General features: G+C 48.5%; 1 protein-coding gene across 1 annotated transcript in view; it reads right to left on the bottom strand.

Annotated features, from left to right (window-relative positions):
* Window positions 1-282: 282 nt before the first annotated feature.
* The window catches only part of LOC144821490 (uncharacterized), a 537,248-nt gene continuing 513,149 nt past the window's right edge, over window positions 283-24,381 (bottom strand). Inside the window, exon 9 of the mRNA XM_078678609.1 lies at window positions 283-749. Coding sequence (XP_078534735.1) covers window positions 592-749 — 158 coding nt within the window. The 3' untranslated portion in view covers window positions 283-591. The remainder of the gene's footprint in view (window positions 750-24,381) is intronic.

Genomic DNA, 24,381 nt, shown 5'->3' with positions numbered 1-24,381 from the left:
GATTTCCATGTGCTATGCGGTTTGGCTAGTCACAGCTGCTTGCATCACTGGGTTGAACTTGACGGCAAAAAGATGAGAAAGAATATGAGCACTAACCTCTAAACTGACCCCCATTAAGAAAATAATTTTCGGAGGATAGGGATAGTTGCCTAAACTCCTGGAAATTGAATTTAGAAGTAGATTGAACCAAGTGACAAGCCCTCTCTTGGCAAGTTGGGTCAAAGTATGTAGCTAGGGGCATGCTAAATACTATATTACAATTTAAAAGAACATTTGTTTGAATAAGTATATTAGGAATTTTATTTATACATGTATGCATAGTTCCTATATGTTACATATAATATACTGTACACTAATTTCCAGTGGGTTACTGTTGATGTTCAATATCTGGTTTTGATTAAACAAATGATACTTTTGCACATTACACTTTTTTCAGTACCCATATAAAAAAATAAACACTTCCAGATTAGCCTGGTTTCAAAGATTAAGTTTTTACACCCACACAAAGTTACAAACACAATTATATTTTACAATGGAGAAGCAGCAGTAGAAAGTGTCGGTTGAGACTTCATTTGAAGGTATTCTGGAAAACTACCAGCCGGCGTAAACGGTCTCTGCGTGGCAGATGACGCCGTACACCCTAGTGCGTTTTCTTGATTTCCGCAGCAACGGAGACAGTGACGAATTAGCGCTGCTACCCCTCTGTTGCTTCCATTTTGCAATGACTATTGCTATCGTCAGTACTACAACTGCAGATGGAAAAACAGTAGCAATTAATGGAAGCCAAAACATTTCTATATTCTTCGAATTCATGACACTGTAATGACTGTTAAAATACAAATAAAGGTAACGAACTACCAATTAGCAATGCATATTTTTTAAAATTGTTGAGCTCAAGCAATACACATAGGTAAATAACCTATATAGTAACCCCCAGTGTGTTTTTTATGATTTAAACTCTAGATCACTTAGTTCTATTGATTTGTATTGTAGCATTTGTATAGTGCTTACCGCTTAATAACCTTTGGGGCGTGGTAGTGCTTACCCACATGGACAGTAAGCTATACAAGTCATTATTGTAGTAGGAATTCTAGGAGCTGCATTTTCTTCAAAGTTAGTAAAGTAATTTTAAGTTCCATATCACATTCAAAAAGCCACACTTACATCCATTTCATGGAGACTTCCTTTATTTTTAGGTCGAGCCTAGACAGCACTTGGATGTCTGGAAGATCTGTTGTATGTACTTTGAGGGCCCTTTAGCATTGACCAGGACTTGTCACTACAGGACTTGTCTGCTTCCACTTTTTACATTCTGCTTAGGGACTTTTTTTTATTCTTAACAGCTCTTCAACATACCATTGAGTTTTGAGTGGCTATGTGCGTACCCTAATTTTGCAGACTCAGCTGTTATATCTGAAGATAGTTCTTCGCATGCGGTGCTTACTGTGCACATGTGAAAGTGAGAGCACTCGTGTTTTTTTTTATTTGTGAAAGTGAGATCACCCGTTTATTTTCTTTGAATTTGCGCCATTTGTTCACCGACGTTCATGAAGGGAGTTGAACCACTGCCGTAGTATGGATCGGCATTTGTAATGTACATGTTCTCAAAGGAAGTTAAACCAACAATTGCCGTCGTACAGGAACATTTGTAATTTTGTTTCCATACCAACTATTTAATTCTATTTGTTACGATCAGTATGTTTTTAGGTCGAGCCTGGTAAGTGCATGCGCTGCTCTGCGAGGCATGTTGTATTTAGGTATGGACTTGAAGCTCTGCCTACTCTCCACTCATATTTTTCATTGACTTATGTCATTGTCCTTTGTAAACTGTGGCTTTTCATTGGTCAATAGGCTTAGTAGTTTCTCCTTAGTCCCGCCTTGTCTCATTTTGTAACCTCACACAAGGACACCCCGTTACATGTGTTGTTACTCAGTAGGCTTTAGTTACAGCCTCCGAGCGCTATTTTGTTAAATATTTTTCACCAGGCAGGACACGCTTTTCCGCAATGCTTGTATTTTTCCATAGAACGCCATGCCACGCTGATATAGTGGTGGCCGCAGCTTTCGTTTATTTGGAATACTGGAATGCAGCTGCATGTTTTTATTTCCTATTTCTTCACTCTTTTTGTTTCCAAGTGCCATATGCTGTGCTTTTACATTAATGGCGGCCACGCCCCTTTCTTTAGACAAGCCGAGTCTAAAGAAAGATGTGTGGCCGCTGTTTCAGTGAAACCGCGGCATGGGACGCTTTTACAAAAAAAAGGATTTGTTTGCCAATTTGACAAACGGATGCTTTGTTTTTTTATAAAAGCACCCCATACCATGCTTTCACTTTAATGGCGGCCGTGCCCCTTTATTTAGACGAGCGGCGTCTAAACAAAAGTTTGCAGCCACCATTGAAGTGAAAGTGCGGCATGGGGCGCTTTACAAAAAAAATCATTTGCAATGCAATAGTTCTCCCATTTGCGAGAGTTTAATCTATTGGCATTGTAAATGACAATGCCTTTTATTTATGGTTTAAAAACAACACATAAATAAAAGGCATAGTCATTTACAATGCTATTAGCTCAAACTCTCATAAATGGGAGACCTACTGCATTGCAATTTGTTATTTAATGCATGGGTGAGCCGAGACTTGAACCCGGTTCCCCAGTTTGAAACCCACAGCCGCCAAGAGCAACGTTCACCACAGGATGAAAGTAGTCGCCACCTGGATGAAGGACAGATGCCTCAAGCTTAACTCAGACAAGTCCGAAGTTCTCATCCAGGGCTCCTCCACCTCGGTCGACTCTTGGTGGCATGCAGAGTTCGGAATCCCCCACTCCCATGGACCACACAAGAAACCTCGGCATCGTCCTGAACTTCTCGCTCTCAATAAACTGCCAAATCAACACCATCTTGTCCTCCTGCTTCCACATGCTCCACCTCCTTTGAAGGATCTTCAAGTGGATCCCCACTGAGTCCAGGAAAAAAGTCACCGATGCACTCAGCAGTAGACTCGACTACGGCAACGTACTCTACACTGGCACCACCCAGAAACTTTTTTTAAAACTGCAGACTGTCCAGAACGCCTCCGCCAGACTAATCCTGAACATTCCACACCACAACCACATCACCGGCCACCTGAGAGACCTTCATTGGCTACCTGTCAACAAGAGAATCCCCTTCAAGCTCCTATTGCTCGCCTACAAAGCCCTCCACAAAGCCGGATCTGCATACCCTTAACCACCTCCTCTCCTTCTACACTCCCATCGGACATCTCTGCCCCGCCCAACTGGCTCTGGTCAGCGTCCCAAGGATCCACAAGACCACAGCTAGAGGAAGATCCTTCTCCTACCTCTCTGTAAAGACCTGGAACTCTGCCTCTGCACCTCAGGCAATCACCATTGCTGCTGCAATTCAGGAAGGACCACAAAATGTGCCTCTTCCACTGAACCACAGACCCGCCAACCCAACGCCTTGAGACCCTCCTGGGTGAGTAGTAGTAGTAGCCCTTCATAAGATTCTGATTAATTTAAATAATCAACACACTATTAAACCACCCTTTATTTGAGCCTGTAACGTGTAGAGGTGACAAAAAGACCACAAAGATGTATTTAAAGTCTGTGTTTTTTTTTAATGATATATTTTGTTAGACAGGCAGTGATAAGCGTGTGAGTGATAATGTGCTTTTTCTGACAAGACCACACTAGTTACTAAAAATGCCTCAGTATAATTTCTAAACTGATGTTACAGCCTCATGTCTTTTATACATGTGCTTTTGAAGTGGTACTTGGGTCGGTGGGGTCCTTTGGTTAGAACCCAGGTTCCACAACTGCTGGTCTGCAGGTTTTTGTTTTACTGGTGTGTGGTTCCTGTCTGTGTTTATTACTATGCATCGGTCAAGAGAGGACAAAACAACAGACGGGAGGAAATAAAAGGATTAGGAAAGACTGTGTATTTTCACTGCTCCCTGCAGCACAGAGTCTTCTGCTTGCATTTCCGTCTTGACACAGATTATAGGTGTACATCTGACAGGCATATAGATGGCAATACCACTGTGCACCCAAAATAGGTCCCACGGTGTGTGTCCCTCTGATAGTCTCACCCACTGAAATATGTCATAGAAACAACAGCAGGAGTCGTTACATTAACCCAGACAGACAGGAATACAGTATGCCTTTTGTGAACCATTATCCAAACATTTTGATGGGTTTATTTCAAATTTTTATGTTTAATGTTTTAAATTTGTAAAATGATCCCCTGACCCTTCATCGAGTTTATTTCAAATATTTTGTGCGTATCATTGTTACTGAATTTCAAAACAAAGTTCTGAATGTAAACATAATTTATTAACAGCAGGCAAAGAAAGACAGGGCAAATGTATACCAACATTTGGATGTCAAATACTTTTTTCTATAACATTGTTATTAATTTCTAGGAAGACCAAGACAGGAAGCAAAATAATTCTACTGTGTAGTATAGAAGGGAAGGAACCACAGAATAGCAGTAGGAATTCTACTAAACTAGATTTTGTTCCCCATTTGCTTTTATATGGCGAGGTTAACTACGCTCTCAAGATGGCTACCATGATGACCTGGGTGGAAGGGGACTGTTGGGGTGGTGGAGGGACGTTGAGCTAGAGAGTTGTGAACAGCAAGGAAAGAGGGCTACAGGTCAGACGCCAGTGTGGAAGGACAGTAGTGACTGGGCTTTTGATAACACTCACAGTAGTTCTTTTAACAGTTTGAAGATTCTTTCTGAATTTAGGAAGCTATTAAGGATTTAAAGATCTCACACCCAATGCTGCTCTCCAATCAAGCTCTTTCAAGATTTCCTTCTTACCCTTCCTTTTTATCTTAGGGCCCTCTCCTGTCATCCAGTCTTCACCCAGTCTAATTCCCCAGAAGGTGAATAGCCAATAGACAGGTCTCTAGAACTATGTGATTTTGCAACTGCTGCATTTTCCGGCTAATTATGGCTTTGCCACACCAACCATCATCTGCTGCATAATTTGGAGATTTAAAAAAATCTGTCTAGCTCAAACGGATCAACAGTTACTGCTACAGAAGAAGGTAAGCACTACAGTACCCCATATATGATTTATAAATGCTGCAATACAGTAAAATACCAAGGCCGTCTAGTCCTGTTTCCATCTAATGCCTTTCTTCCAAACCACATTCATCTTGCCGCTCTTCATTGCTCTCTTGCAGGCTCTTTTTCCCCCCCGGTTTCTTGCTTTGTTAACGATTGCCAATTTTCCACCCTCCTGGTTTCTCCCTTCTCTTGCTTTCTCTCTCATGCTCTGGGCCCAGATCAGATGAGAAGTCCCAGTTCCCCAAAATGAGCACACTGCCCATCACCTGCAAACACCACCACGTGAGACCCTGGTATAGGACTTGAGGGCCGGCCAGTCAGACTTCAGTAATCCTGGCTGGCTTATTAGAAAACCTGGGGATTACGTAATTGCCCGGTGTCCTTGAAAGCTGACTCAGTCATTTACATCAGACCGGTCTTTAAGTAAATGTGGAGAATTGCAGGATGCCAAAGCTTCTGAGAAACGCAAAGAGCGGTGACCGAGTCGGACACACAACTATACCTGGGCTGGGGTGTAGGACCAATTCATGGCCACACGTTCAGACTGAGCACTTCCCCTTTAGCGCAGCACCCAATTCATAGCCGCCGCGCTATAATGTAACCTCAACTCTCTCTCTACCACTATCTAGTGTTACCATTACATCTTTTTTTTTGATGATCAATTTGATTGATTTTCAATGAATACATATTCATCAATGAAAACATAACCAGCTTTTCACACAATTAGCAGTATACAATAGCAACAAATAACACAGGGGGGAAGAAGCCCCCCCACATAGAGGAGTCCGACGAGGAACACCAGGCGACAATGTCGATAACCATGTCCACAGTAAAAATTCAAGTAAGTCAGTCTTCTACCACCCCAACCCATTTACCCCACACTCTTCGGAACTTTTTAGGACAACCGCAGGCAGCATACATGGGACGTTCCTGCGCTGCGCACCAATCTACCCCCTGCTCCACCACGTCATGGAAGGGGCCCCCGGGTCCAACCAAAGAGCTGCAATATCGCGTTTAGCCACCATCAGAGCCGTGGTGAGACAAAGCTTCTCAGCCCTGTTCCCATCCAGACCATCAGTCACCCCCAAGAGTATGTTCATCGGGACCTCCCAGCCGAGGACCTCCGTAAGATCAGTGGTCACTAACTCCCAGTAATATAATAATATCTGGACAGAGCCATACCATGTGATAAAAAATCTGCTTGAGGGCACCGACAGCGGGGGCAGGAAGCATCAGACCGGAGCCCAGAGCGATCAGGGCGCAATGGCGCGAGATAGGCTGCGTGCAAATAGTATATTTGAACCAACCGGAGCCGCGCAGAAGCTGTAACTATTTTAGGGGCCAGCAGCGCATCCCTCCAATCAGCATCATCTAATGGACCAATCCAACCCTCCCATTTATGCCGGAGAGAGGAAAGGGAATTGGGGGTGTTATTTATCCCCCCTTACCCAAATTACTAGTCATAACCTGCGCTTCAGGCGGGCTATATTCAGGCAATGAGGTCCCCTCTGAAATGTGCATGTGGAGTGCATGGCGCAACTGAAGATAGCGGTAAAACTGAGAGGTGTGGAGGGAGAACCGGGTCTGTACATCTGAGAATTCACGAATGTGGCTCCCGCTCCAAACATCCCCCAGCTGAGAAATCCCAATGAGGTCCCAGGTTCTAAACCCGGAGAGGGTGGCAACCTCCCTGAGCTGTGGACACCCCAGAGGGGTGTATTGGGTTAACCTACCCGACCAGCGGGTGTGGCGCAGGGCAGCTCGCCAGGCCAGAAACACCCCACGAGTAACTTCCGGCAAAGTGTGGGGGATAGCAGTTCCATAGAGCATCCCCGGAATTCCTGAGAAACCCATGCAGTTCCAGGCGATAGGCCGGATCCGCCCAACCTCCGTTGAACCAGTCATGGACAGTAAGAAACCTGGTCACCAGATAATAGAGATGAAGGTTCGTCATTCCTAACCACCCATCAAAGGGCGGAATCCTGCAGGTGTTTAGGGCCAGTCTCGGCCTACAACCCCCCCCCCCCCCAACAAGAATTTAATGGCCAGGCCATCCATTGTACGAAACCAAGACCGTGAGAAGGCGAGGGGCAGGTTTTGGAGTATATAAAGGAAACCGGGCAGGACCATCATCTTGAAGAGAGCGATCCTGCCCATAAGGTTCAATGGCAATATCTGCCATCGAAGATCAGCGCCGACCCGCTTCACCAGAGGGCTGACATTGAGGGACCAGGAAGGAGCATCACCCAGACCCCCAAGTACTTGAACGACTGCCCCCGGAGAGGGATCGAAGACTGCCAATCGATACACTCTCTTGACAGATGAAGAGGGACCAGGACCGACGTGGCCGCAATCAATCTGAGACCAGAGACACACTCAAAGAGGTGTAGGGCTTGGAGACACCGAGGCCCTGAGCGGGCTGGATCTGACAAAAAGATCAGGACGTCATCGGCGTAGAGGGCAATCTTGTCCTCTGCCAGACCAAACCAGTGCCACCCAGTGAGGAGTGGGTCTGCGCGGACGAGAGAAGCAAAGGGCTCTATCGCTTGCGCGAAGAGGAGAGGAGAGAGGGGGCAACTTTGCCTTGTGCCCCTCCCAATGGGGAAGGGACGCAAGAGGGCTCCGTTAACCATCACCTGGGCCTGGGGCTTGCAATATAGGGTCTTGACCAAGTTGCGTAAGGAGGGCCCAAAGCCCATCTCCAACAGCACCTCCTCTAGATACCACCAATCCACGGAATCAAATGCTTTCTCGAAATCCACGAGGAGCAACGTGAGATAGGGAGTTAGTTGGTGTCGATGCGCCAGAGCAAGGTAGAGTCGTCTGAGGCAGTGCCTGGTACCCCGGTCGGGCATAAAGCCGCATTGGTCCATGTGGACCAATGTGCTCAGGTAAGGGCGTATGTGCTGCGCCAATACTGAGGCAAATATTTTGAGCTCCAAGTTGATAAGGGAAATAGGGCGATAATGAGAGCAACGGGCAGAGGGGGGCTGAGACTTAGGAATCACCACAATGGTGGCCAGATCCGTTTCAGGATGAAAGAAGCCGCGATCTGCCGCCTCTCGGTACAGTGCCAAGAGATGGGGAATCAGCATATTTCGGTATGATGCATAGAACTCCTGCGGGAGGCCATCCGGCCCCGGCATATTACCCCCGCCATGCGGGAGATGGCGTCACTGATTTCTTTGGGAGTAATTGGGAGATCAAGACCCTCTGCCTCAGCGAGCCGCGAGAGGGGGGACCTCTCACTCTGGAGGAGCTCCGAGAGAGCGAGGTCAGGGGGTTGGTCAGAATACAAGGAAGCATAGTATGAAGCAAAACATTGGGCCACCGCCATGGGGGCCTGATGTGTCACCCCCTGAGAATCCATCACCTCGGGAATAATGCGGTTATCCATAGGATAAGTGGCTAAGCGGTGGAGGAGCTTCCCATTTTATCTCCCCACCCATACACCCGCGCCACAGAGGACCTCCACAACAGTTTGGCGGACTCCATGGAGGCTTGTCTGAGCTCATCCCTAAGGAATGTGAGCTTCAGATCCAGAGCCTCCGTTCGGTCTTCAGGCGGATTGGCCTCCAGCCGGGTAGCTTGGACCTCCAGAAGCGTAAGCCAGGCCTCCTGTTTCGCGCGTTGGAGCTTGAGTTGGCCCTTGGCAAACCCGCAAATTGCTGCCTTAGCGGCCTCCCACAAGGTACCAGGGGACGAAACAGAGTCTTGATTAACGGCAAAGTAGTGACGCAGTTTGAGCCCTACATGCTTCCGGAAATCCTTGTCCTGGAGAAACCAGGCATTAAGCTGCCAGACCGGGCGTGAAGAGGCCAGGAGACTACCTACGATACTAACAAAGTGGTCCCAAATGAACAATCAATAATTGCAAGATTAAAGGCTCATACAAGAAATATTTATAACAGCATTGTTTATAATCACAATGTGTAGTATACAAAATCTGCTTTAAAAAAATCCATGCACAGTCAAACGCATATAATGCCCCATGCATGCATTATATGCGTTTGACTGTGCATGGATTTTTTTAAAGAAGATTTTGTATACTACACATTGTGATTATAAACAATGCTGTTATAAATATTTCTTGTATGAGCCTTTAATCTTGCAATTATTGATTGTTCATTTGGGACCACTTTGTTAGTATCGTATATCCGCCCAGGTCCCAGTGACTTTTTTGGGTTAACCCGTGTTTCTACAGCAGGAGACTACCTAGGCGCATAGAAAACTGGGGAGTGATCCGATATGCCACTGGGAAGGATAGCGATGTCCTATATCAATCGACAATCCGGGGCCATAAGAAACAGATAATGTAACCGGGCCTGTGTATGATGAGCAGTCGATGTGTGAGTGAACATCTGAGTAGCCGGGTGCCAGAGTCACCAGGCGTCTCCCAATCCCAAGGTCACGGCCCAGTTCGAGAGGAGTGTGGAGTGGGAAACCCGAGAGTCAGAAGGGGCTGTAGCAGAGTCAAGGTTCGGGTCCATAACCGCATTGAAGTCCCCCCCCCCACTACCGTGGTCCCCGGGGGTAGGGCAGCTACCAGTGGAGCAAGGCGTCGGAGCGTGGAGGCCAGCAGAGAAGTGGGAGAGTAGACAGCTATCAGATCCAAGGGTTGGGTCCCAATACTCCCCTCCACAATAACAAAGCAACCCCATTGGTTCGTGGATGACTGTACGTTCCACAAAAGGTAGAGCGCAGCGCAGCAGGACCCCCACCCCGAGAGACCCCCGGGTGAACCCAGAGTGCCAAATCCCACCATAGCGCGTCAGAAAGGGGCAGCGGTTGCCTACCAGGTGGGTCTCCTGAAGCAGCAATATGTCTATATTGTGTCGCTGGGCATAGTGCAGGACGGCAGTCTGCTTATCCAGGAGGCCATTAACGTTCCATGACACAATATGAAGGGAGGTGAGACTAGTTTGGTCGTCGGACATGTAGAGGCTGAGGTAATGATCAAGCGCCCAGCATGCGCAGAGAGCGTAGAGGAGCCAGCGCGATGGGTATGAAACATAGAAGGACAATGTCAATCACGGTGTGAATGTCGCAAGATGAGGCAATATTGCTGGCATAAGAACACCAAAAAACAAACAATAAAACCAAGGAGAACGGTCCCCCCACCCAAACCCAAGCCCCACCCCCACCCTATACTTCAGGAACAAAAGCATCTGTCGCCCTAACAGTGGAAACTAGCAAAAAAACAAACAAACGCTTGGGACTGGGAAACGTGGAGGACCCCTCCTCATTGCATGATTTGTGTATTTGAGCCCGTCTAAAGTTAGAGCAGTGATGAGATGAGCCGCCGTCTCCGGCTGCGGAGCCAAGCCCGGCAGGCAGAGACAGGCTCAAGCGGGATCCCTGATGAGCATCAGGCTGCGCGACAGGTCAGTGTCGGGGAGGTCCAGCAGTGAAGGCCGGGGCGAGGTGCTCTCGGGATCCAGGTGACTCGAGGAGCCAGACCGCTGAACATTGGAGGCTCACCAGGAGGCAGGGCCGGCTGCTGAGAGGAACCCAGCAGAGAATCCGAGCAGGCCGCCCCTGCCACGGCATCGTCCGGAGCGGTTGCGCTGGGGCCGGGGGCCAGGAACCCCCTGGATTCCTGACTCACCAGGCACTCCTCCAGCTGATGGAGACCGGTCCCCGGCCCGCAGGGGATGCTCCTCCATGGCCCAAGCCCAAGCCTCCTCAGGGGTATCAAAGAATAGGGTCTTGTTGGAGAACACCACTCGCAGGCGTGCCGGAAAAAGGAGCCTGTACTGTAGGTTAAGGGCACGCAGCTTTTGCTTAACTTCCCCAGACGGCGCTGACCCTGGACCTCCCGAGTATAGTCAGGGAAAACCATGATGGTGTGATTTTCATAGCGAAGACTCTGCTGTTTGCAGGCTTCAGCTAGGATGGAATCGCGATCGATCCTTGAAATTGTGAATTCGCATAATGATGGGCCTGGGGGTCGCTCCCGGAGGCGGTCTAGGAGCTAGGGAGCGGTGTGCTCGCTCAATCGAGAGCAACGGGGAGAGGGAGTCCTCAGTGATCCATGAGCGAAGCCACTTGACCACGAAGTCTGCGGGGCGGCCCTATACCACTCCCTCCGGAAACCCCACCAGGTGGAGGTTATTGCGGCGGGACCTATTTTCTGCGTCTTCCGCCCTCCGATGAAGCTCCCGAGTGTGAGACTGAAGCCGGGCGACCTGCTCCTTGAGCTGCTGGACATCATCCTCCACCGTGGCCACTGCATTCCTCAGGTCCTGCCGGATGAGGGTGATGTCCACCCTTTGCATTCTTTACACCCCTCTAGACACTCCCTAATCCTGGACTCTCTGTGTCACTTTCCAGTCTTACCTTTACATCTTTTATACCCCTCTAGGCTCCCATAAACCTTGACCACTCTCTAGTCTTACCTTTCTATCGTGTTTATCTCTCTAGACACTTTCTAAACCTCGACTCTTTCTTCACCACTCTCTAGTCTTAACTTTACACTTTTTATACCTCTCTGCATGGCTAATACCTCTCTAAACTTCAACTCTCTCTCCACCACTCTCTAGTCTTACCTTTACATCTTTTATACCCCTCTAGATGCTCTCTAAACCTCATCCCGCTCTCCACCACTCTCTAGTCTTACCTTTTCATCTTTTATACCTCTTTAGACACTCTCCAAACCTCAAATCTCTCCACCACTCTCTACTCTTACATTTACATCCGTTATACAGCTCTAGACGCTCTCTAAACCTCAAATCTCTCCACCACTCTCGTCTTATCTTTACATCTTTTATAACCCTCTAACCACACTCTAAACCTCGACTTTCTCACCACCACTCTCTAGTCTTACCTTTACATCTTTTATACCCTTCTAGACGCTGTCCAAACCTCAACTCTTTCTACCTTACCCTCTCTTTGCTCTCTCTCCCTCTACCTTACCTTCAACTGTTTGCATCTCAGCTCCCTGGATCTTTCCTCTGCATGTTTCACTTCACCTTTGACCTCTCTGTAATTCACCTCCGTCGTTCTATACCACAGAGGTCTGTATCTTTCAGCACTATATCTTCCCCACCTCTATCTCATATCTATCTCATATGTGTCTCCCTCCTCATCTCTCCCTATCCCTCCTTTGTCTCTCCCACTGCCAAATTTCTCATTACCCTCAACATGCATTCACCACCACCCACCATCTTATCTCTCTGCTCCCTCCCTACCTCAGTTACCTGTACCTCACCTCTCTCCCTATCTTAACTTCCTTCTCGCTCCCTCTTCTTTCTCTACCTCTTTAGGTCTGGGTAACAGTGCAGCTGTAGAAAGACCTTACGAGATGAGCAGGAAAAGGGGTTTATACAGCACTATCGAGCAACAAGAGAGGGGCTTAGGGTCTGCCCAAGTTAAATTTCTCTATCAGTGTTTATTGGGTTGAAAAGTGAAGAGTCAACATGGCACACATTCCTGTGTGCTATGCCTGCAATCCACTGCCTGAGGCCTAGATAAGACACCCATCGAGCAGGATGCACTAGCCCTAAGGTGAGGGTAAAGAGGCAAAAGTCCATTCTTAGCAATTGTAAGTGTAGTAAAGCCATAAAGAGTATATGGCTTGGGAGTTGGTCATTACGAACTCCACAGCTTCATAATGGCTTTACTAAAAACTAGGACATTTGGTAGCAAACCTCTCAGCACATTAAACCCACAATGATGCCAGTGTGGGATTGAATATAAAATGCACTCTGTGGGCATCTTAACGATACCCCCTGAAAAATTGACCAGCCCTGGTGTGGTTCCTGAATGGCTGTCTGTCATTTGCCACCACCAGTCAGGATTCTGGCCCCCTAGGTAGAGAACCTCCACTCTCTAGGTCCTGAAACAAAGCCCAACCTGGGCAGAGGTGTCATGCCTCCTCTGCCAGGATGGGCTGGGTCCACGAAAAGGGAAGCTTAAAAGGCCTGCTGCCTTTGGACGCTGTTCCTGCCTTTTGCTGCCCCTGGCAACTAGCTCGCACTGGTTCTGACCCCCACTTTCGGCTGGAAATCCAAGCTAAGAAGAGCGGTGTGCCCACCTTTGCCATCCCCACCCCTCAGGTTGGGTAGGCGAGGTACAGCACACATCAGTCACCTCCACCTTGAAGCCAAACAGGCAGAGGCTCATGCCCCCTCCCCCAGATGGTGGCATAATAGGTGGTGTACCCACCCCAAGGAAGGGACCAATAGGTCCTGACCTGCACACCCCTTTAACGCCCCTAAATTTAGTATTTAGGGGCGACCCTGAACCTTGCCGCCTCAGATTTGAGGAAGAAAGAAGAAGGACCGAAGAGCTGTGCTGGTCCAAGACGAAGAAGAGGACACCAACTGCCTTGGCCCAGCCCTACCGGCCTGTCCAGTCTATGACCTGCCTATAGCACAGCAGCCAGCAACACTCAGAGCCCGGAGGACCTTCTCTACAACCGTCCCACAGACTAGGTCTCCTGTGAGCACCGGATTTTCTCAACCCAAGATTCACCTCCAGAATCCGGATACAGGTGTCTCCATAATTCTGCACCACTCTGCACCCGACGCCTATTTCGATTTCGAGTGGCCCAACCCTCTGAGGTCTCCCCAGCAATTCTCACCTGGGATCTGGTGATCCCTGACCTGCCTCATGATGACTACTGCATCCTCAACCTGAAGGGCCCCCCGACCGTGACTGGTAAGAAAATCCGATGCCAGAAGACACCCCTACATCCGACGCCCACGGCCTTGGTGGTCCAACTGACGTTGTCCAGGCATCCCCCAAGATCCCATCTTACCTCTCCAGCGGTGGTCACCTTCTGGAAGCCTCCCTGCCCGAGCCTGCTGCATTTTCTCAAAAACAAAGGTCTCCATTGGAAAGCACAGGGTCCCCGATGTCAACTTGCACCCTGTACCCGGCCGCCCCAGTGTCCCTGGTGGTGCAGCTCCTGTGCTGGTCGTTGGCCCCTGCAGTGCAGACCTTAATCCCAGGAGCTTTGCTCCCACACCCAAAAGGCCTGCTCGTCAGCAGTGACTAATCGAAGGTCGTCTTGGCCCCACTGGCTAACAGTGGAACCCTTCACTCTACCCCTGGCTGCCCCAGTACTGCTGGTGGTGAAACTTGAGTGCCCTTCTAGACCTTGGGGTACCTTGGTCCTAACAGCCAAAACTCACCCTTGTGAGTCGAGTACTTACCTTCAAAACCAAAAACGATTTTTCTCCAATAGGAGCCCATGTTATAAGATTTTGCGTCTAAAAATGTTTATTGTGGATCTGTTAATGTATGAAGAAAAGTTAACTCAATTGAAAAGTATAAAAATTGGTACTTACTGTATATTGCACATACTTATGGTGTGGTATCTAGGCATTCCACCCCAGTACCCAAAGTAATCAAAAAGTAATCTAAAAGTAATCTGAAAGTAATTACTGTGTAATTTAAACAGCATTTCGAAGTAATACACACCTGTAACAACTGCAAATTCAACCGCAACTTCATTTCTTTGAACAGTCTTGTATTTGAAAGTGTATCTTAATTGCCTGTGCCAAGTCCTGCATGGTTCTAAAATAAAACCTAAGTATTTATTTTTTATATTTGCCTAATTGGTCTGGACTCGGTCTCTGAGTGTGTGTATCAGTCCTTGATTGAGTGACTACAATAAATGCTTAACATGCCCTCTGGATAAGACTAACAGCTCGCCAACACAACCACAACGAGAACTGTTGGTAGTTACCTTATTTAGCCTCTGCTATATTGCTGGACTCTGTGCACACTATACCTTACTTTGGTATAGTATGTTATGGTATTTAAACGTATATAGCGCACAGTTACCCTAGGGTGTCCTGGCACATACAGAGCCAGCTTTCTACATTGGTGTATCAGCAGTGGGATGTAAAGCCTTGCATTTATTGGACTAACTTAGTCAACCTCTGATCACATGACAAGAATCCAAAAAATTTCTTTAGTACAAATCATTTAATGAATTGACTATTTTTCCAAAACTCTAAATGTCTTATTAGGGCCTTGTGTTAAGTCCCTGTAGCAATTTTTAAAAGTCACTGAAGTTAAGGGGGGGAAGAATCTAGAACTGTTAATGTAGGTCTTCCAAAAAGAACCCCTATTCAGAAAAATAATGAGCAATCCAGGGAATATGGCTGAGAAACTCAACCACACTCCTTACTCCAAACTAGAAGTTAGGGAGTTAAGGCTTCTCTGCAAAGCTAAGCAAATAAGAACTGGGCCCTACCCTACCAGGTGACAACTCCAGGAGTTCATGGGAGGGCAGGTAAGGGATCACAGCACAGAAGAAGCAGGTGAAGACCTTCAAGAACATGGGGAAAGTAGTGAGGAGGATGAAGTCTTAGACCAACACCCTCCAATACTTAGGGAGGAAGGGAACTTTGTCTCCTACCCTCCACACCCAAGAGGTACAGGGGCAGGCTCCTACAGAGGAAGGGCCAACACCATACCAGACAGTGAGGACAACCTCACTGAGGAGGCTTTCCATTTAGTAAGGATGACCAAAAGACTAGACCTAGAGACTGGGCTCCTAGCTTCAGAAAACGAGGTAGCAGAGATGGGCCTAGAACCCATCAATGGTGGCAGCAATTAAAAAGTTTTAGAGAAAGAAGGATCCTATGTTCTTAAAATCCCCAAAGGGATTGTCCCTAAATTTGAGGATGGTGATGATATCACCAAGTGGTTCACAGCCTTTGAGAGGGCTTATGAAGCCGGAAAAGTGAGAAATTCTCACTGGGGGGCACTCCTGTGGGATATGTTCTCTGGAAAGGGCAGAGACAGGACTTCTGGCCCTTAGTGGGGCAGAAGCAGAGTCCTATAAACTCATGACATGAAGGGCACCCTGATTAAGGGATTTGGACTCACTACTGATGAGTACAGAATTAAATTGGGAGGGGGGGGGGGAGGGTCACAACCCCAGAGTTAGTCCTGGGTAGAATTTGTAGACTACTCAGTAAAGGCACTATGTGGCTGGTTGGCTGAAAGTAAAGTGCAAAATTATGACGGACTTTATAATTTGTTTATGAAAGAACACATTTTAAGTAACTGCATCAACAAAGGTTGCATCAGCATCTGAAAGACCTAGATCCAATTTCTGCCTAAGAATTGGGAAAGGCAGAGGACCACTGGGTCAGAACAAGAGTGACCAAGACAACCACTGAGGGTGACCAAAAGAAAGGGGTCACAAAGCCTCCCCAGGGGAAAGAATGTGAGAAACCCAAAGATAAAACACAAGAGTCATCTAAAGGCCCCAGAATCGTGGTCATGGGGTGGGCCAAGAACTCCTCCCAGCCCACTAGTGGGTACAAGGGGAAACATTTTGATCCTGCAAAGGCCTAGTGTGTCCACTGTGACAAGAAGGGACACCAAACTGGAGATGCTGCCTGTCCTAACAAACCAGCCCCTAGACCCCCACAAGTACCTACTGGTATGGCAAATCTCCAGATGGGATCAATAGTGTGCCCAGAGCAAATCAGGGTTCACGCTGAGACTGTTTTAGTCTCTGAAGGGTAGGGAGGGTTAGCCACTTTGGTTGTCTGGCCCCCTAAAGTAAAGCAATACCTGCAATACCCCTTAGCGAATGGGACTAAGATAGAAGCCCTGAGGGATACAGGTGCCAGTGTCACTGTGGTGAGAGGTACACTGGTTTCCTCATAACAATATCCAACTGGAAAAACCTATCCAGTTAATTTTTTTTTTTTTTTTTTTTTTTAAAACCTTTATTGAAACACAAAAGCGTACATACAGAGGCCTACAACCGACCCGGCCGGCCTCAAAATCAATGCGCAGCACAAAATTACAATAGAATGGCTCAGCAGTCACTAGAGAAAAACCCGCCAGTGGTCAAAATGACACATATAAAAAGGTGACCGTCGAGCACAGGAGAAATCAGGTTAATTTTAAAGGTTATAAATGAAGAGGAGCAGTTACCATGTGAACCATAATATACGAAGAGGGGGCAAGGAACCCAACAGATGTACAAACCATATCAAAAGTCGCAATCGGAGGATTAGCTAAAAATACGCTAACATGATAAAATCATATGCAAAGCGAATAAAGGTCAGAAGGCAATGAAATAACATTCAGGGGCCAAATCATCGTGCAACACAGGACAGGGATGTCATAGACTCCAGCAACGAGGCAACAAAAAGCAGGTGCAAAATCAGAATCGTCAGCAGTGTTACAGGATATGAAGGAGTCTAGTTCAAAAATTGGAGAGTCCGAATAAATGCAACGTTACGAAATCATGCACTATGCAATACACATGTAGAAACGACAGCCTTCAATGCAGCGCAGCAATGCAAACATGACAAAAGGATATAAGTCCGAGAGCAGTACATCAAGGCACAGTAACCCGCCCACTAAGCGAGTAATATGAACAGGATCACATAACAAAAAAAAAGGGGACACAGATAATCATCCATTCGAGGAATCGAAACCCCCGACTACAATCATAAGATCATAAAGAAAGAGTTATTAAAAGAGGAAAGAAAGAAAAGGGAAGAAAAGTGGGCCATAGAGACAAAGAGAAACATGAAACACACCCCACCCCTACCCCCCACCCAGCATGCAGCGGAAGGCCACGCCCCCCCCCCCCATAGGCACGCCTGTCGCCCCAGAAAACCCGAAAAAGGGAAAATAGGAGGAGGGCCCCCGCTCCGGCCCCAAGTACGCCCCCACCCACCCATCCTGACGAACAAGCAGCCCACCATAATGGAGGGCAAACAACATAGAGCCATCCCGGTCACTCAAAGTCACACCCACAAACTATGTATCAATCCGGCATCAGAGAATCCAATGAAGACGTAAAAAAGTACAAGTTCAGCCCTGTCCAGTCCGGGTCAAGGTAGTAAGGCGCCGCACGATGTAAGGAAGCAGGTTCGATGAGTCCACAGACACGTTCGGAGTCAAAGCAGCAGCAAAGAGACGAAATGAAGGGAAAGAGATCGTGCAACTCCGTAACACACTGGCCGTCGCAAAAACAAAGTAGGGGCGGTCAGGAGATATAAACGCCGAGTGGCAGGTGATAACATCCACAAACATAGAGGCTCGGCTGCAGGTCCCACCAATTCCACAATCAGACTGATCCACGTTCAGGGGTCCCTCAGTGTCAGCACACCAGGGAATTTCGGGCTCCGGATCAGCAAGATGGCCGTCCGCCATTGAACACAGCGCCATTCTCCGCAAATCATCGCCGGGCTGCAAACGACTCCGCAATTCGGAATGCAGCTCTGCGAGGGCCCGCAGGATATCTCGTGTTGTAAGTGCCATCACCCCAGTACCGGTCAGTGCGGCGAGCCGCTCCAGCGAGGAACCCCAGACCCGGGGACAAAGCAAGCCTCACCAACCGCCAGGAAGGCAAGCGCCGTCCACCACGCAGTTCTCACCAGGCACATACGGGAACAGAAAACACCCACCGCATTGTAAAGCACTCGCCGGGCATAGTCGATTGCTCACTCAGAGCCACACTATGAGTACAGCCATCGGTCGCCGGCAGTGCGTGGAGTGGGGTAGAGTCGTTCCGTGCGGTGGCAAGTGCAGCCGAGTGTGCAAGCAGTGGCATGCGAAGGCGCAAGTCGTTGGCAGGCTATTCTGGGGCGTTGATGCAATCCCAAAGCCGTCACTTCAGGCCGCTACAATCGAAAATCCCGGGCCGGCTCACCGGGCAAAGATGGCCTCTCGGGGCCGCTGTTCAGCCGCGCATCGGCCGCCACGTCACGCAAGGTCCCGGCCAAATCAGTACCAGGGCCGGAGAGGATGGGGCGATGGATCTCAGCCGTCAGGAGCAGATTCCGAGCCGGAATAACAGCGCCGCACTCCAGAGGTGTTCAGCCGGAGTGAGCCGCGACCGGGATGCAGGATCAGTGCCAGGATGGGGCGAAAGGCGAGGGCGAGTTGCGGAGCCGGGCAGCTATGCGGCCATTTTGGCCGCCGTCTTGGCTCCTCCTCCTATCCAGTTAATGTTGAGTGTCACCACTAACCACGCCTTGGCTATGGTGATATTAGACTGGGTGGGGGGGGTGGGGGAGGTAGGGGTGGTTATTGGCCTGAAACAGGTAGTGGTCTCTCCAAAGCTCACAGCTCGGGAATGATCTGGAGACCTCAGCATGGGCTGAGGTAGAAAGAAAGACACATGCAGCCATGCTGCAAATCCCTGAGATAGTGTGTGTAAAAACAAGAGCACAGTGCCTAGCACAGGATGAAAAAGGAGGACTGGGGCCTGAAATAATGGCCCAACCCCCCAAGAGAAAAGGTAGGAAAACTGATGAAACAGCTTCCATACAGTAAAAAGATCAGGGCCCCTCTCCTCAGTAAGAGGACTTGTCCGCCCCTGAGCCCATGGAGCTTGAACCTGACAAGGTAGAACTCTTGGGACCAAGGGGACCCTCTAGGGAATAGCTGTGCCTTGGACAGCAGGTCTGCCCCACTCTTTTTTTGTCAAATCTGTTCATTAGCATTTTATAGGTTTCAAGATGCAATACAGAAAACGATCAGGTTATCATGACATTCCGGCCGTGCCGGTTCAGTTTTCAAATATCACAATTCAATACAAAGTGAAATTAGCGCCGGGAAACCTACGGGTAGCTGAGCGCTCTATAAAATCAGATATAATAATAATAATGTAGCCGCACTGGCAGTGTCTCATAAACGGAGTATATGTGCCCAGGGCTGACTATTACAGGTATGGCCCGATTTGGCGCCCTAGGTTTTATTCATGACTATCTGCTGGTTCAGCCGTGCACATTAGCAGGACTATGAGGTGGATCCTTTAACTGTGGACTTGTGCCCAGAAATGACATTAATCCAACATTTATACAAAGAGAAAACTTAAACAATAACAGCAAAACACATACATCCAAGCGAACTGATCCTCCTCCCCCTTCCCGAACTCCCTCCCGGGCACCCATCCCCGTGCGCAACTACATCTGTGGGCAAGTATGTGTCGCAGGCCACAGGTCTGCCCCGCTCTTGGAGGCCTGAGGCAGCAAGCTGCTGCACAGGAGCAGGGAGATGTCTATGGCCCCACAAAGTCTATTGGGAGGAGGGACTCCGGTACACAGAGGCCAGAGACCACAAACCTGGAGCCACTAGGAGAGTGGTAGTGCCTCAGCAGTATAGGGAGTTTCTACTCACATTAGCACATGACATCCCCCTAGCTGGGCATCTGGGCCAGACCAAAACATGGTAAAGATTGGTCACCCACTTTTATTGGCCCCAGATGTCCCAAAAAGTGACGGAGTTTGTAAGCTCCTGTGTCACCTGCCAAGCCAGTGGCAAGACTGGAGGACACTCAAAGGCCCCCTTGATTCCACTACCAGTGGTTGGTGGTTCCCTTTGAGAGGGTAGGAGTGGATATAGAGGGTCCACTTGAACCCCCCACAGCCTCAGGAAACACATTTATACTAGTGTAGTGGATCATGCTACCAGGTATCCTGAAGCCATTCCCCTTAGGACTACTACACCCCCTGTGGTAGCCAAGGCCCTCATTGGTGTCTTCACCAGAGTAGGGTTTCCTAAGGAGGTAGTATCAGACCGAGGTACCAACTTCATGTCTGCATACTTGAAACATATATGGGATGAGTGTGGAGTGAGCTACAAGTTCACAACATGTATCACCCACAAACCAATGACCTTGTTGAAAGGTTTAACAACACATTGAAAGGCATGATAATGAGACTCCCTAAAAAACTCAAAAGGAGATGGGATGTTCTGTTACCCTGACTGCTTTTTGCCTACAGAGAGGTGCCTCAGAAGGGAGTAGGATTTTCAACCATTGAATTTCTGTTTGGCTAGCCCGTAAGGGGACCACTCTCACTTGTGAGGGAAAGATGGGAGAGACCCATCATGTACCAAAACAAGATGCGGTGGACTATGTACTAGGCCTTCATTTCAGGATGGTAGAGTACATGCAGAAAGAATCCAAACACCTTGAGGCAGCTAGGAGTTCCAGAAACTCTGGTATGACCAAAAGGCTGCACTGCTAAAATTCCAACCAGGGTAACAGGTATGGGTTTTGGAGCCAATGGCACGAAGGGCCCTCCAGTACAGATGGATTGGCCCTTACCCTACCCTGGAGAAAAAGAGTGAGGTCACCTGCTTGTTAGAACTGTGCACTAGCAGGAGCCCCAAAAGGGTGATACATGTGAACTGCCCCAGACTCTATTGTTCTGATCTAACCATGCTCATGGCTACTGATAAGGATCAGAACACAGAGAGGAAACCTCTCCCTGACCACCTCTCTTACCACCCCCAAGATAGGTAAGTGGATGGAGTGGTCTACTCAGACACAATCTCTACCCAGCAGCAAGCTGATTGCAGACAGGTTCTGCAACAGTATGCCCAGCTCTTTTCCTTGACCACTGGTCAGACACCCTGGTGTACCCATGAAGTGACCCTGGAGACAGCTTTCCTGTCAAAACTAAAATCTATCGCCAGTCTGACCAAGTCAAGGAAAGCATCAAAGCTGACGTCAGCATGATGCTGGAGTTGGGCGGGGGGTTGTTTGTCAATGAGCCTTATGAGAGTCCTTAGGCCAGCTCAGTGGTCCTTGTCGCCAAGCCTCATCCACAAGGTGGAAAGAGACAAATTATGTTGTGTATTGACTACAGAGGCCTCAATTCTGTCGCCAAGACAGATGCACGCCCCATCCCCAGGGCTGATGACTTGATAGATAAGTTGGGGGCTGCCAAATACTTAAGTACCTTTGACTTAACTGCAGGGTACTGGCAGATTGGCATGGCCAATCTGCCAGAAAATACAGCATTCTCTACACCTTTCAGTTTACTGTGATACCCTTTGGTTTGAAGAATGCCCCTGCCACCTTCCAGAGGTTGGCGAATCAAGTCATTGCTGGGTTGGAAGGCTTTTGTGCAGCTTATAATGATGATATTGCTGTGTTTAGCTCTTCCTGGCAGGATCACCTGCCTCACCTGGGTAAGGTTAAACGGGCTCTGCTAGATGTAGGCCTAACTATCAAGGCATCCACATGCCAGACAGGGCAGGGAAGTGTTGTGTACTTGGGCCACCTTGTAGGAGGAGGCCACGTCCAACCCCTTCAACCCCAAATCCAGACCATTTTGGGTTAGGAAACTCTAACAATCCAGACGCAAGGCAGGGTATTCCTTGGGTTGACAGTGTTCTATAGGAGGTTTGTGAAGAGATACGTGTTCATTGTGGCTCCCCTCAATGAACACACCTCCAACAAAATGCCCAAGAAAGTGAACTAGACAGTTGGCTGCCAAAAGGCTTTTGACACCCTAACTGCGGCACTGTGCTCAGCACCTATTCTGAAGGCTCCAGATTACTCCAAGCAGTTCATAGTGCAGACTGATGCATCTGAGCTGGGGATAGGAGCGGTCCTATCCCAGACAAATAATGATGGACATAACCAACCTGTTGCTTTCATAAGCAGAAGGCTATTCCCCAGAGAGCAGCACGTGAGTGTCATCGAGAGGGAGGCCTTTGCTGTGGTTTGGTCCCTGAAAACACTGAGACCATACCTGTTTGGTACTAACTTCCTAGTTCTAACTGACCACAGACCTCTCAGATGGCTAATGCAGATGAAAGGAGAAAACCAAAAACTTTTGAGGTGGTCCATATCCCTACAGGGAATGGGCTTTATAGTGGAACATAGAGCTGGGACTGCCCATGTCAATGCAAATGGCCTTTCCAAGACAATGAAGACTCTCTAGGGAAAGGATAGTCTCATTCTCCTTTGGTGGGGGCTGAGGGGGGGTTCTGTAGGAAAGTGCCCCTTTTTGCACAGGTATCCCCCACTTTTCGCCTGACATCTGATGCAACCTGATTTGATGTGCCCTGGGTCCCTGCCAATCAGGGTCCCAAGGCCTGTGTTCTTCCTCAAGACTGTACCTTTGTATCCACAATTAATCCATCCTTGGCCACAGGTAAGCCCCTTCTAAAAGATACCCTGGGTACCAAGGAAACTGTGACGACAAGGGAAGGCCTATAAGGGCTGCAGCACCTATTGTACCACCCTTAGAGTCCCTGCACTTTAACACATACTGCCACTGCAAGCTGCACAATTTGGTGCAGAGAAAAGTAAAGAGTCGACATGGCACACATTCCTGTGTGCCATGCCTGTAATCCACTGCCTGAAGCCTAGGTAAGTTGTCCCTCTAGCAGGGTGCACTAGCCCTAAGGTGAGGGTACAGAGGCATGAGCACTGTACCCCTACAGTATCTTAGTCCATTCCTGGATGTTGTAAGTGTAGTAATGCCATAATGAGTATATAGTCTTGAAGTTGGTTATTACGAACTCCACAGCTCCATAATGGCTCTATTAAAAACTGAGAAGTTTGGTAGCAAATCTCTCAGCACATTAAACCCACACTGATGACAGTGTGGGATTTAATGTAAAATGCACTCAGAGGGCATCTTAGAGATGCTCCCTGAAAATTCGACCAGCCCTGGTGTGGTTCCTGAATGGCTCCTGTCATTTGCCACCGCCAGACAGGCTTCTGGACCCCTGGGTGGAGAGCCTCCGCTTTCTGGGTCAAGACAAAGCCCATCCTGGGCAGAGGTGTCATGCCTCCTACCCCAGGAAGGGGCAGCTCCACGAAAAGGTAAGCTTTAAAAGCCTGCCATCTCTGGACGCTGTCCCTGCCTTTTGCTGCCCCCTGCAACTGGCTCCTACAAGTTCTGACCACCACTTTTGGCAGGAGAATTGTGATAAATCCAAGATAGGGAGCAAAGTGTGCTTACCTTTGGCAACCCCACCTCTCAGGTGGGGGAGGCGAGGTGAAGCATGCATCTCAGTTCCCTTCGCCTTGAAGATGAGGAGACTCAGTCAACCAGGAAGAGGCTCATGCCCCCTACCCCTGGAGGGTGGCATAAAAGGGTTATACCCACCCTAAGGAAAATAAAAATTACTCCCAACCTGCACACCCATTTAACGCCCCAACATTTAATATAAATGGTGACCCGAACCTTGCCTCCTCAGATTCTAGGAAGAAAGAAGGACCCAAGAGCCATGCTGACCTAGGAACAAGAAGAGAACTGCCTTGGCCCCAGCCCTACCGGTCTGTCCCGTCTTTGACAAACCGACAGCAAGAACCCCGGCGAGTCCAGCAGCCAGCAATCCCCAGAGCACAGAGAACCTGCCCTGCAACCTTCCCACAGAGTGTTTGCCATGAGGACCGGATTTGCTCAACCCCAGATTCACCTCCAGAATCCGGATACAGGAGTCTCTGCAATTCTGCATCACTCTGCACCCGACACCCAAGGCCTTAGTTCGAGTGACCCAGCACCCCAAGGCGGCCTCCCCAGCGATCTGGACCTGGGATCTGGTGATCCCCAACGTGCCTCA

The sequence above is a fragment of the Lissotriton helveticus genome, chromosome 2_2, assembly GCF_964261635.1.
Source record: "Lissotriton helveticus chromosome 2_2, aLisHel1.1, whole genome shotgun sequence".
NCBI lineage: Eukaryota > Metazoa > Chordata > Amphibia > Caudata > Salamandridae > Lissotriton > Lissotriton helveticus.
The sequence above is the reverse complement of the archived record's forward strand: the minus strand, read 5'-3'. Positions and strand labels throughout refer to the sequence as shown.